The 13,209-nt window shown below is 52.4% G+C and overlaps 1 protein-coding gene across 3 annotated transcripts in view; it reads left to right on the top strand.

Annotated features, from left to right (window-relative positions):
* Positions 1–13,209, top strand: part of fras1 (Fraser extracellular matrix complex subunit 1) — a 107,956-nt gene that overhangs the window by 44,737 nt on the left and 50,010 nt on the right. For all 3 annotated transcript variants that reach the window (XM_078086337.1, XM_078086336.1, XM_078086335.1), the window contains exons 14-19: positions 8,007–8,153; positions 8,756–8,896; positions 8,977–9,117; positions 9,207–9,401; positions 11,647–11,787; positions 11,886–12,032. In XM_078086337.1, coding sequence (XP_077942463.1) covers positions 8,007–8,153; positions 8,756–8,896; positions 8,977–9,117; positions 9,207–9,401; positions 11,647–11,787; positions 11,886–12,032 — 912 coding nt within the window. The remainder of the gene's footprint in view (positions 1–8,006; positions 8,154–8,755; positions 8,897–8,976; positions 9,118–9,206; positions 9,402–11,646; positions 11,788–11,885; positions 12,033–13,209) is intronic.

The raw sequence follows: 13,209 nt of genomic DNA, 5'->3' as shown, positions 1-13,209 counted from the left end.
GCTCCTCGTCTCTTTGATTCTTCTCCAAGGAAACGGATTCAGAACAGAATGAACATCTCTTTATTATTTTAGTATGCAAACATATTTTTGACCCACAAAAATCTGAAGATCGTTGTCCTCTAATCAATGATATTTATATTGATTGCCCCGGGGGCTTTAAGGGGCGACCCCCACCCTCTGTGGATCTTCAGCACACTACGGAGGAGGACGAGAAGAAGGAGGCGACGATAAAGCGAGGCATTGGATAACGGATGACTCCGTGTTTGAGAGCACGCTGTCAGATTACAGCGGTTTACGTTTAGCATGAGGAGCGACGTGAGCGTGCAGATGTTGTACCAGTCGCAGCCACGAGCCAATCAGCAGCCTGTGAGGAGCCACCGGCGGATGGAGGCGGAGCTTAGAGGACTGAACGGCGTTTAAGATGCGCAGGTGTGACGTGGAGACGGCGCATGCAGCTCTGGTAGCGGCAGCGACCTGTCCCCCCCCCCCCCCCCCCCCCCCCCTTCAATTTTCTCCTGACTGTCTTTCTGCAAGAGTTTGATTGACAGCCAGACGTCACCACTAAGCTTGTGTCGGCCCTTTTCCAAAACTGTTTCCGCTGATGTTGAGTTCCAACGGGTTCGACACGTCACGTGGCGTGATGACGAGCGGGAGGACAGGTGGACAAACAGGACAGCTGCATCCCTTCTAAAGCCGGAGGGAAGGCTGTCGTTGTGGAGAAGATCCTCCGGTGGTTCTTATGGATTTATGGTCCTTATGTTGCGGAAAGGAAAAACGTGAAAAGCTCAGTCTGGTTGTTGGGTTGGCGCTAACTCTTCCCCCTGAATGGGAAGAAGGGAAGATGAGACGGAGGGAAAGGGGACAGTTTGATTCAGTGAAGAAAGAACTCACACTTTCTGACTATAATGTCACACGAACCCGGCAGTGACAAACGCCGCGTCAGCCGTGCACAAAGCTGCAATTATAACACAGATCTCCCGTATATCCGCGGCGGCCTTTGAGTCAGAGCCCAGCTGGAAGTGCAGGAACACGTGATGCAGGACGTGCTGCAAAATAGGAAAGACACACACACACACACACATCTGTGTGGAGGAGGTACACAAAAGCTCGATTAAACCGTCACACTGAGAAGGTGAGCGAGGGAAATAAAAGGGAAACGAGATGCGGCAAAAAACTTCAAACCGAGAGGGACGTGTGTTTGTGTAATGGATTGTAATGAGTTGTTCTCTCAGAGAGACGAGAGCACATTTGTCACGACCGGACGGTGGACGGGAACCCAAATGCACGACTCACACAACGTGGTGCGAAAAAAGAATCAAAGTTTATTAACAAAAGGACAGGGCATGGCCGCTGAAATAAAAATCACTCGTGGGCGAGGAAAAAACCGATCTAGAGACAAAAACTGAAAGCAGGCTCAATTAAGGTGTCGACAAAAAACGAGGCAAGACTGTGGACATACGTAGCGCTGGCACGGTGGCTTGGGACAAGACGAACTGGCACAGGACAGAGGGAGACTCAGACAATATATACACACACATAGGGGAAGTGCACAGGTGGAGACAATCAGGGGAGGGGCGACAATCACACCGACACAAGAGGAAGGGGAAAGTTGCCTGAAACAAGGGGAAGGTTCATTTTCCAAAATAAAACAGGAACTCACGAGACGGACACGAGACAACCTAACTAACATCTTTTTCTGGACATGACAGTACCCCCCCCTTTAGGGACGGCTCCTGACGGACTTTTGCGGTTGTTGAAGTCCCTGATGAGTGCCGGGTCCATGATAAAGCTGGACCGGACCCAGGAACGGTGCTCCGGACCATAGCCCTTCCAGTCCACCAAGTATTGGTGTCCCCTTCCGCGTTTGCGTACGCCCAAGAGTCGCTTCACTGGGTAGACCGGTCCCCCATCAACCATCCGGGGAAGCGGCGGAGTTGCGGCTCCGGGCACCATAGGGCTCTCTCTAACTGGTTTCAGCTTCCCCACGTGAAAAGTAGGGTGCACCCTCAGGGATCTGGGAAGGCGCAGACGAACAGAGACAGGGTTAATTACTCTTGACACGGGAAACGGACCCACAAACCTAGGAGCTAGCTTCCGGGAGGCAACATGGAGTGGCAAGTCCCGTGTGGAGAGCCAGACTTTCTGGCCCGGCTGGTATGTCGGAGCTGGCTGGCGCCTCCGATCAGCGACCTTCTTCATGCGCGCCGCGCTGCGAAGGAGGATGCTGCGGGCAGCTGCCCAGATTCGGCGGCAACGCCGGACCATGGCATGGGCGGAAGGGACGACGACCTCCTTCTCAGTATCTAGAAACAGAGGCGGTTGGTAGCCGAAGGCGCACTGGAAGGGGGTCAGCCCCGTGGCTGCTGTGGGGAGCGTGTTATGGGCGAATTCAACCCAGGTTAGGTGTTTGCTCCAGGATGACGGCTTCTGGGATACCAGGCAACGAAGACTCGTTTCCAATGCTTGGTTAAGGCGCTCAGCCTGTCCATTGGCCTCTGGGTGGTATCCGGACGTGAGACTGACCGTGGCCCCGATCAGTTTGCAGAATTCAGTCCAAAAACGGGATACGAATTGGGGCCCCCGGTCTGACACCACGTCCCTCGGGAACCCATGAATGCGAAAAACGTGGTTGAGCATGGTTTCGGCAGTCTCCTTGGCTGACGGAAGTTTAGGCAGGGCTATGAAATGAACCATCTTTGAGAATCGATCCACCACTGTGAGGACAGTGGTGTTACCTTGAGAGAGCGGGAGACCAGTGACGAAGTCCAGCGAAATCTCAGCCCAGGGTCGACTGGGCACCGGGAGTGGTTGCAGCAGCCCTGTGCGTGCCTGGGAGGAGGTCTTGTTCCTAGCACAGACGGGGCACGCACCAACATACTCCCGGACCTCGCGTTCCATGGCGGGCCACCAGAACCTTTGTCTGATGGCATATATGGTTCTCCTGATCCCTGGATGGCAGGTGAGCTTTGAGGTGTGAGCCCAATGAATCACCTGTGTGCGCATAGTTGCCGGAACAAACAGGCGATTAACTGGACAACCACTAGGTGTAGGGTTCTCACCATTAGACCGCTTCACCTCTGATTCTATCTGCCATGTTACCGCTCCTACCACACGGTGCGGTGGCAGCATTGGTTCTGGTTTCTTGGCAGTGGGCTCGGGGTTGAACAGACGAGACAGGGCGTCCGGCTTGGTGTTCTGGGACCCCGGCCTGTAGGATAAAACAAAGTTAAAGCGGTTAAAGAACAGAGTCCATCTGGCTTGGCGAGAGTTCAAACGCTTAGCCTTGCGGATGTACTCAAGATTTTTATGGTCAGTCCAGACAATAAACGGGTGTTGGGCCCCCTCCAGCCAATGTCTCCACTCCTCTAATGCCAGCTTTACCGCGAGCAACTCACGATTACCAACATCGTAATTCCGCTCCGCCGGTGAAAGTTTTCTGGACAGGAAGGCGCATGGATGTAGTTTGTGGTCTTCTGTCGATCGTTGAGATAGGACCGCCCCCACACCGTCGTTGGAGGCATCCACCTCCACCACAAACTGTCGGCTGGGATCTGGAACCGTGAGGATGGGGGCCGTGGTGAACATCTCCTTGAGTCGGGTGAAAGCCACCTCTGCTTGGGGAGACCATAGAAACGGGGCTTGGGGAGAGGTGAGAACATGGAGAGGAGATGCTATGGCGCTGAAGTTTCTGATAAACCGTCTGTAAAAGTTCGCAAAACCCAGGAATTGCTGAACCTTCTTACGGTTATCAGGTGTAGGCCACTGGGCCACAGCGCTGACTTTAGCCGGATCCATTTGTATCTTTCCAGGGGCTATGACAAAGCCCAGGAAGGACACAACGTTGGCATGGAATTCACTCTTTTCTGCTTTGACATAAAGATGGTTCTCCAGCAGACGCTGGAGAACCTGCCGAACATGGCGAACATGAGTGTCTCGGTCAGGGGAGAAAATCAAAATGTCATCTAAGTAGACAAATACAAACTGATTAAGGAACTCCCTAAGAACATCGTTTATCAACGCCTGAAATACGGCCGGGGCATTGGTCAGGCCAAATGGCATCACGAGGTATTCGTAATGGCCCGAGGGGGTGTTAAAGCCGGTCTTCCACTCATCGCCCTCTCTAATACGGACGAGATGATAAGCATTGCGCAAGTCTAGTTTGGTGAAGATTCTGGCTTGTTGCAACTGTTCAAAGGCCGATGACATGAGGGGCAGGGGGTATCGATTCTTGATAGTAATGTCATTTAATGGTCCATAGTCAATGCAGGGTCTCAGGGAACCATCCTTCTTCCCCACAAAAAAGAATCCTGCTCCTGCTGGAGACGAAGAGGGACGTATGAGTCCTGCTTTTAATGAAGCCTCGATGTATTCAGTCATGGCTACTTTCTCAGGGCCGGAGATGGAATAAAGTCTCCCCTTCGGAATGGGCGCACCCGGGATAAGGTCAATGGGACAGTCATAAGGACGATGGGGTGGTAGGGAAGTGGCCTTACTCTTGCTGAACACCTCCTCAAGATCGTGATAACAACTGGGAACGGAGGTCACATCACGCAAGTTGTGTGTGTGGGTCGGAGCTGAAGCCGATACAAGGTCCCCAATGACTCCAATCTCCACTTCTTGGCCAGGAACCCTGTCTAGCCCCCCCCGCTTCCCTCCCCAGCTTATGATCCTCCCAGAGCACCAGTCAATGTGGGGGTTGTGTTTTTTGAGCCAGGGGAACCCCAAAATCAGGGGGTGTTGGGCCGAGTGGAACAGATGAAACGTCACTAGTTCGTGGTGGTCCCCGATGCGTATAGCCACAGGTTCAGTCACATGTGTTACATTAAAAATAAAGCTGCCATCCAAGGCGCTGGCTTTCAACGGCTGGTTCAAGGGAGCTGACCTAACTCCCATTTGGTTGGCAAAACCCCAGTCCATGAGGCTTTCATCAGCCCCAGAGTCAACCAGTACTCCCATTGAAACTGTGGTGTCATGGTGGCTTACCTGGATCTTCATCAGGGAGCGGGAGGAACTGCCCGATGAGGCGAAGCGGTTCGACAGGGGACTCTTCTTCCCCTGGTGGGTTGTCCTCCTCGCCGGACACCCTACCACTAGATGTCCTTGTTCCCCGCAGTAGAAACACCTGCCTTCCTGCAGGCGGCGTCGTCGTTCTTCAGCGGACAAACGAGCCTGTCCCAGCTGCATGGGCTCCTCTGGATCACGCGAAGAGACAGCTCTCCACTGGACCGGCGACGGTAGGGGGGAAACGACCCTTGAGTTTGTTGAAGGGAGACCTCGGTCCTGCATTCGTGTCTTCAAACGATGGTCTGTCCTAACAGCCAATGCGATGACTGCGTCGAGGTCCTCAGGCAAATCAAGGGGAACTAACAGGTCTTGGATGGGATCCGAGAGTCCTGAGATGAATGCATCATACAATGCCGTGGCATTCCATCCGCTATCTGCTGCTAGTGTGCGGAAGCGGATGGCATAGTCTGAGACAGAGTCCATACCTTGGCGGATAGTGTTCAGCTCCCGGGCTGTCTCTCTGCCGGATGTCGTGGGGTCAAACACTCTCCTCAATGTCTCGGTGAACCGAGCGAGTGATTGGCAGCTTGGTGAAGCTCTGGACCATTCCGTGGTTGCCCATACTTTCGCTCTCCCCGTGAGATGGGAAATCATAAACGCCACCTTGGACCTTTCTGTGGGGAAGGCTGAGGGCAATTGTTCATAGTGCATTTCACAGTTAACTATGAAGGACTTGCATTCCCTAGACTCACCGGAGAACTTCTCGGGTGGGGCAAGGCGAATTGCCTGACTGTGGGGAGCTGGAGCTGGTGGTGCGTCGGCGGCCGCCAGCACGGGCGAGGCTGATGGTGCTTGGTTCAGATGGGTGAGCATCTGATGAATCTGGTTAGATAGGAGATTCACCTGGGTCGTCATGGCGGCCTTGAAGTCCTCCTGCCCGCTTGCCAGCCCTTCCACTCCATGTTGCAGGGCGGACAATTGATCCTCCTGCTGCTTAAGGCGGATACCTTGAGCGCCAATGGCTGCCTTTAGGTTATCCGAGTCTGCTGGGTTCATGCTGGCCAGTTCGTTCTGTCACGACCGGACGGTGGACGGGAACCCAAATGCACGACTCACACAACGTGGTGCGAAAAAAGAATCAAAGTTTATTAACAAAAGGACAGGGCATGGCCGCTGAAATAAAAATCACTCGTGGGCGAGGAAAAAACCGATCTAGAGACAAAAACTGAAAGCAGGCTCAATTAAGGTGTCGACAAAAAACGAGGCAAGACTGTGGACATACGTAGCGCTGGCACGGTGGCTTGGGACAAGACGAACTGGCACAGGACAGAGGGAGACTCAGACAATATATACACACACATAGGGGAAGTGCACAGGTGGAGACAATCAGGGGAGGGGCGACAATCACACCGACACAAGAGGAAGGGGAAAGTTGCCTGAAACAAGGGGAAGGTTCATTTTCCAAAATAAAACAGGAACTCACGAGACGGACACGAGACAACCTAACTAACATCTTTTTCTGGACATGACAACATTTGTTTAACTTCTGCATTGATCCTTTAAATAAGGGAGATTTTCATCGGCTTTTCTTGAATGGTGCTGATTAAATGAATTAGTCTCCTCGGGTGGACATGTCTCCTCGTCCTACTAAAACAACTTTCTGATGAATTCCCCTCACTTCCCTTCCTGCCCCTTTGTCTTTTCTCCTCTGTCTCTTTCCCCTGAGCTCTTACATTTGACCTCATTCCTTCTTCCCGCTTTCTTCTTCTCACTACAGGAATATTTTAGCTCTCCAAACACAATGCAGAGAACCAGAGAGAACCAATAAGAATGTCAAAGTTTTCCCCACAAGGCTCCATACAGCTCGACCACATTTATGTACAAGGAGTTGGGTGGACGCTTTGTGGAGGAAGCTCTCAGGGAACCTTCCTGGGCTCCCCTGAGTTTCTAAGGAGCCGTTGAAGTTTGCAGCTCTTTGGGGTTCGGAGGAGTTTAAGCACAGACATCGATCATAAAAAGCTTGGATATTACAACATACACCTTGTGGATATTTCTGACTTTACAAAGAAACACCGACTCCTCTCCAATCAAATACCTTGAGATTAACAAACAAGAAATAAATTGGGCGGAAAGCAGATTTGTGCTGGATGTAACCACTTTAGACGTGACACTGACGGGATTGTGCGGAGGAGGCGTGTCAGCAGAAATCCAATTCAATGTCACATTAGACAAATGATACGGTGCAAGATGATGGGGAATAGTTTTGATTCACAATCCATCAAATAATTCTTCCACAAATTCAGATTATTATATGCTGATAACACATTTATTTATATACATATACACACACCCTCTGAACGGCAGCAGCTTGTCAATGTGTGCGTCAGAAATACGTTGTGAAGTCATTGACAGACAGCGTGGCCTTTCAGAAGGGGTGGTGGGGGTGGGGGGGGGGGGGGGGTAGCGTTGTCACGGCGATCCTGTGTTGGGGGGGGTTGTCGCATCAGTTTGTTTGTTTCGTCTTGTATTTGTTTTTAGCGACACACACTCGCACACAGCAGACGCTGTTAACGGTGTCAACGGTAACCATGGAGACCGTTTCCAGGCTGTGATTTAGTTCCAGTACAATCCTGATTGTGGGTCCAGAGCTTCTCTTTGTGCGTGCGAGGTGTGTTGTTAAGCTACCTTAGTTGTGGTCACGGTGACGTCGACGGGGTGGTTTGTCGGCGTAAGAGCAGAGGATTTGTTGTCGTTGTTTACACAGTGACGCAAAACCACCGGCTTGCTGGAGAGTGGGAAAAAAAAGTGAAATTGATTGAAAAGTGTGTTAGAAAAATGTCCAAAAAAAGATTTTTTGGGAAAAAAAGCCAAAATATCTTGGGTCAGAAAATGTGTTGAACAAAAAAGTCAATGTCACGTCATGTGTTGGGGAATAGAAACTCCCGTATTTCAAGAATCTCCTCCTCATGAACGGGCCTTCCCTCTGCCCCCCCCCCCACCAGGCTGTCACCCGTCGTGCTCAGAGTGCCGCGGGCCGACCCACCAGGAGTGCGCCGCGTGCTCGGACCCGGCTGCCTTGCTCAAAGACGGGGACTGCGTTGCCGACTGCGGCTCCGGCTTCTACAGCGGCCGTGGAGGCGTGTGCCACGGTAATGTTGACTCACCTCCACACTGCGCTGCCGTTGGGGGGCTTTAATGGTCACATAAAGATGCAAATGAAGGATGAGAGAATAATGGACAAAGCGGTTGCCAGTTTAAGAGAGAAAAGCAGCACACACACGTTCGGGGGGGGGGGGGGTTAACATTCAAACGGAGGGGGGCGGAGCCTCGCAGGATGCTCTGGAGACGCCGGGTGGTTCGGTGCTCGCGGGTCAAATGGAGGTGAAGGTTTGTTTGGGCTTGTGTTGCTTTTTCTTCCCTGTAGAGCGTCAAGACAAAGCCGGCGGAACTCTTTAGACGAGTTGGAAAATGTAAAAATCAGGCGGCTAATTGGTGTCTCTCTCGCACTAACGAGCATTCAGAAGCTCTATGAATATGGATGGGTTCTATTTCTGAGCTGTGAGATGGAGGATTAAGCTCCTTCGTGGGGGGGGTGGAGGGTGGAAGAACACACCTGATGGGGGTTGACGAGGGAGACTCTTCACCTCCTCCGTCCCACGCGTCACTGTTTTTTCGTAGACGTAGAGGAAAGAGAAGTGGAACTACGACCCCCCCGGACCCTCGTGCAGTAACATCTGCTTCCATTTCACAGCCTGCGACTCGTCCTGTGCCTCCTGTTTCCCTGACAACCCCGACTGCCTGAGCTGTCTGCCGGGCGCCGCCTTGCATCGTGGGAAGTGTATTTCCCAGTGTCCGGCCCGGCATTACCAGGACGGCCACAGCCGGTGCCGAGGTAGGACCGCTCTGTTGTGTCTGTGGTGGGGAAGGAGAGAGAAGAGCCTTAATGTTCTGACCCCCTCCCTCCCTCCTCAGCCTGCCACAGCTCCTGCGCCTCCTGTTGGGGCTCCTCGGCATCGCAGTGCCAGGCGTGTCCCGGCGGGCTGCTTCTCCACCAGGGCCAGTGCGTGGAGGCCTGCGGGGAGGGGCTCTACTCCCAGGACGGCACCTGCCACAGTAAGCGCTCCCACCCCAGCTGCATATTAGCATGACGCAAACCGATACACCACCCCCCACCCCCCCTCCACCCCCTCCACCCCCTCCAGACTGTCATCCCTCCTGCCGCTCCTGCGTGGGACCCCTGGCCTCGGACTGCGTCCGCTGCGTGAAGCCGGAGGAGGCCCTGCTGCCGCAGCCCGCCCCCCCGCTGCCGCTGCCCGCCCCCCCCCTGCTGCCACGCGGCGTCTGCGCCTCCGAGTGTCCCGCGCGCAGCTTCCTTGATCACATGCACACGTGCAGAGGTGAGCGTGGAAAGTTTGATCCTCTCATTAGTTAAACAGAGACACCCCCCCCAACCCCCCAACCCCCCCCACACACTTTATATGCATGTTCTTTCTGTTAGGATTTAATGCTAAACTACTCAAATGACACCCAGCTTCATCTATTCATGTTCCTATTTGAAACAAGGTGCAGTGAGCACCTTTCGTTAGCGCGTGACTAGCTAACTAGCTCGTTAGCTCGTTGACTAGCCCCAGCTAACTAGCGGTTAGCCTTGTGCCAACAGCAATACCACTCATCGGGGACAATAATCAGAGGAGGGTCTTTTCAGACGTTTTGGAGCATTTTATAATGTTTATAAAAGAAACAGATTGATGCAGTAACCAGCGATGATCTGCAGCCCAAACGTTTAGTGAATTACTTTTAATGCCGGACTGCAAAGAATTAATCCGGCTATCAGAAGCTATCAATGGAAATATAAGATGTAAAAAAGTAAATGAGATATTAGATTTTTCTTAATTTTGTCACAAAACAAAAGGTTTCAATGGCTGTTTATTCTTGATTTATTGTTTTAAAGGTATGTAGTGTGTGTGTGTGTGTGTGTGTGTGTGTGTGTGTGTGTGTCTGTTTGGAGAGTAAAGACACCTGGGTGGTTTGTGGGTGTGAAATTGTGCGTGTAATGAGCTCATTTTGTAGACTTTTATTTGGTTAGAGGGGATAGTCTGTTAAGTGAGAATAATTATCACCTGCTTACTTACAATGGAGGCTGTTGTGTGTGTTACTCTGTTACACACTCTCTGAGCAGCGGATGTCCTGGGGCGAGTCAACGCACACACAGACACACACGGGGGGGGCGGGTCTGAGCCCCCCGGTGCAGACAGAGCTAGTCGTCGTGTAGGAGGTCCGATGCCTCTCGCACAGGAAGTGTAAACACAGACCTGAGCGCCGCCTGAGGACATCAGGGATGTTGAGGCCCTCCGAGCCTTCTCCACCGCTCCGTTGTTTGTTTAGCTTGGGGGGGGGGTGGGGGCAGAGTAAGGTGTTTACGCGCCGTCTTTGTTCCTGGGACCAGTTTGGTTTGATGATTCAGACTCGAGGTCACCAACATCCTCGTTTACGTCTGTCTGAACATCGTACAGTAACCACGAGAAGAGGAAACGTTGTAAAGTTTATCGTCTCCATCTCAGTTTCAAGCCAAACAGACCATGAAGCAGGGGATGCTTTAGGGCGGGACTTACTGTGATTGACAGGTCTCCACCTCGCTCCTCCTTTGTCCAATTATCCCTTTCTTTCCTTGGTTATATGAACCCTGTTCCTAAGAGGACGGCTGTCCTCTTCCTCTTATCCTCCTCCTCTTGGAGTCTGACACCAAGCCTCTGAGCGCTTGTGTGTTTCCACTGATGTTTACGGTGATGCTTTCCACGGACGCGCACACTTGTTGTCGTGGTAACACAGAAGACCGTCTTGTCCTCTCAGCCGTTACGGGGGATTGTGGGTAGGCGGGCGGGTGAAGGCGGTGGGCGATGATCGGCTGATGCTGTTGTGACTTCTCAAGGTCCTCGCTCTGCCACCGACGCACACACACACACACACACACACACACACACACACACACACACACACACACACACACACACACTGCAGCGTTGGCTCGGGTAGAGCAGCAGTCTGCCAGTAGCTGTCATGCACACCCGGATACGGCTGACAGCTGTGTGAAAGAAGCACACACACACACACACACACACACACAGGTAAATAATTGGGCAGAGATGCAAAATACAACACAACAAGCAGAGGAGTGTTTGATCAGCCGGATTTGATCTGGTTTAAAGTGACGGCGTCACAGCTGGAATCTGCGCGGAGGCTTCCTGCTGATCTGAGCTTAAAAACTCAACGGGACATCAATCATTTCTGCTCGTTCTGAGGGGATGTGTTTATGTGCTTTAGAATTCCAAACCTAAAAACAGGGAAACGGTAAATTATATAGTACTGATATATGCATACACATCTACACATTCACATACGTGTATTTAATAACAACAAACAACTCAACTCAATGTCAGCGGTGAGGAAGTCTTTCAGATGACAACTGACCTGAGCCGAGGAGCCGGAGCTGCTCTCTGGGAACCAGCCGGACCCTCAGAGGAGCCTCAGAGGAGCCTCAGAGGAGCCTCAGAGGAGCCGGACCGGCCCGACGAAGAGCTTCAAGACACTAATCCAAAAACCTGAATGCCTCAGATAGAATAAACCCTGTGCGTCCCCCTCCAGAGTGTCACCCCTCCTGCTGGCACTGCACCGGGCCGTCTGCAGACGACTGCACCGCCTGCCCGGCCCCCTCCAGCCTGCACGGGGGGCGCTGCGTCCCCTCGGCCCCCCAGGGCTTCTTCATCCAGCACAACGTGTGCCAAGGTGAGCGCGCACACACACACACACACACACACGGGATCAGGACTGTCCCCTCCCCCTTTCCCTCACTGTCATATATCTCATCCCTGTTGTCCCTGCAGCCTGCCACCCGTCCTGCCTGACCTGCTCCGGCCCCTCCCAGGCCGACTGCACCTCCTGCCCCCCGCTGGGCTCCCTGCAGAGCGGCTACTGCAGGACCAGCTGCCAGGAAGGGCAGTTCCTCCACGCCGTCTCTGGGGAGTGTCTCGGTAGGTCACCCGGTGTGTGTGTGTGTGTGTGTGTGTGTGTGTGTACAACTCTCGGAGGCTTAGGAGCTCTTCTTCATCATGAATCTGCAGATTTGAGCTCACACATACACACGGACATGTACATGTGGGCAGACACAAACTGGATGCCTCACACACACACACACACAGACGCACACACGCAGGCACACAAGCAGTTAGTTTGCAAATTCACACGCGACCTTAATCTCAAATGGGTCAAGCTCTGGTTAATAAAAGATGCCTTCAGGCACTTTGGGGGCACAGAAATACTCGGGTCATCACTTCTGCATGACGCACACAGGCACACACACACACACACACACACAGACAATATTATCATCATCATTCCTCATGTAAATTCACCTTCTCTGTCTCACGCACACACACACACACACACACACTAACATCTATACATTTTTATACACACCAAGTTTCTCTCAAATCAGAATTCTCCACTCAGATCGCCGGCTGTCACCACGGCGTGCCGTAAATCCTGCGAGCGTTGAAGGTGCCGTGAGCTGAAACGATGCTCGCGTGTCGATGGACGCTAGGAGCTTGTTGAAGGGAAACCAGATTACATTATTACTTTAATATAATACCAACGCATCACCGTGGAGACAGAGAACAGAAGGAAGAACCGGCTCTGTGGGAACGCATTTAAGTGACGTGGTTGCCGTCGGTAACGTGTCCGTCCTGCAGAGCGGCGTGGAGGTCTCTCTCCGCTGGAGCGCTCTTCTTCACGTCTTTGTCCTGTTGCCGCTGGGCTCTGAGAAATAGACACGCGAGCTGCCGGCGGGTCGTGGTGGCAGCGGGACGCCAGCGGGCTTCATGTTCACGCCGTGGAAGACGGGATGCGTTCATGCGTACAATAGGACTGTCTAAGTACTCGTGAGCAGAGTATTTGTACAATAGGACTGTCAAAGTACTCGTGAGCAGAGTATTTGTCATTTATTTGTACAATAGAACTGTCTAAGTACTCGTGAGCAGAGTATTTGTTATGTATTTGTACAATAGGACTGTCTAAGTACACGTGAGCAGAGTATTTGTTATGTATTTGTACAATAGGACTGTCTAAATACGCGTGAGCAGAGTATTTGTCATGTATTTGTATTTAAGGCGGGCCCTTTGTGTGAGTGACAGGCGGAGCTCCTGATCCCTC

Source organism: Gasterosteus aculeatus, chromosome 13, assembly GCF_964276395.1.
Source record: "Gasterosteus aculeatus chromosome 13, fGasAcu3.hap1.1, whole genome shotgun sequence".
In the NCBI taxonomy this organism is placed as follows: Eukaryota; Metazoa; Chordata; class Actinopteri; order Perciformes; family Gasterosteidae; genus Gasterosteus; species Gasterosteus aculeatus.
Note: the sequence above shows the minus strand (reverse complement) of the source record. Positions and strands in the feature narration are given on the sequence as shown.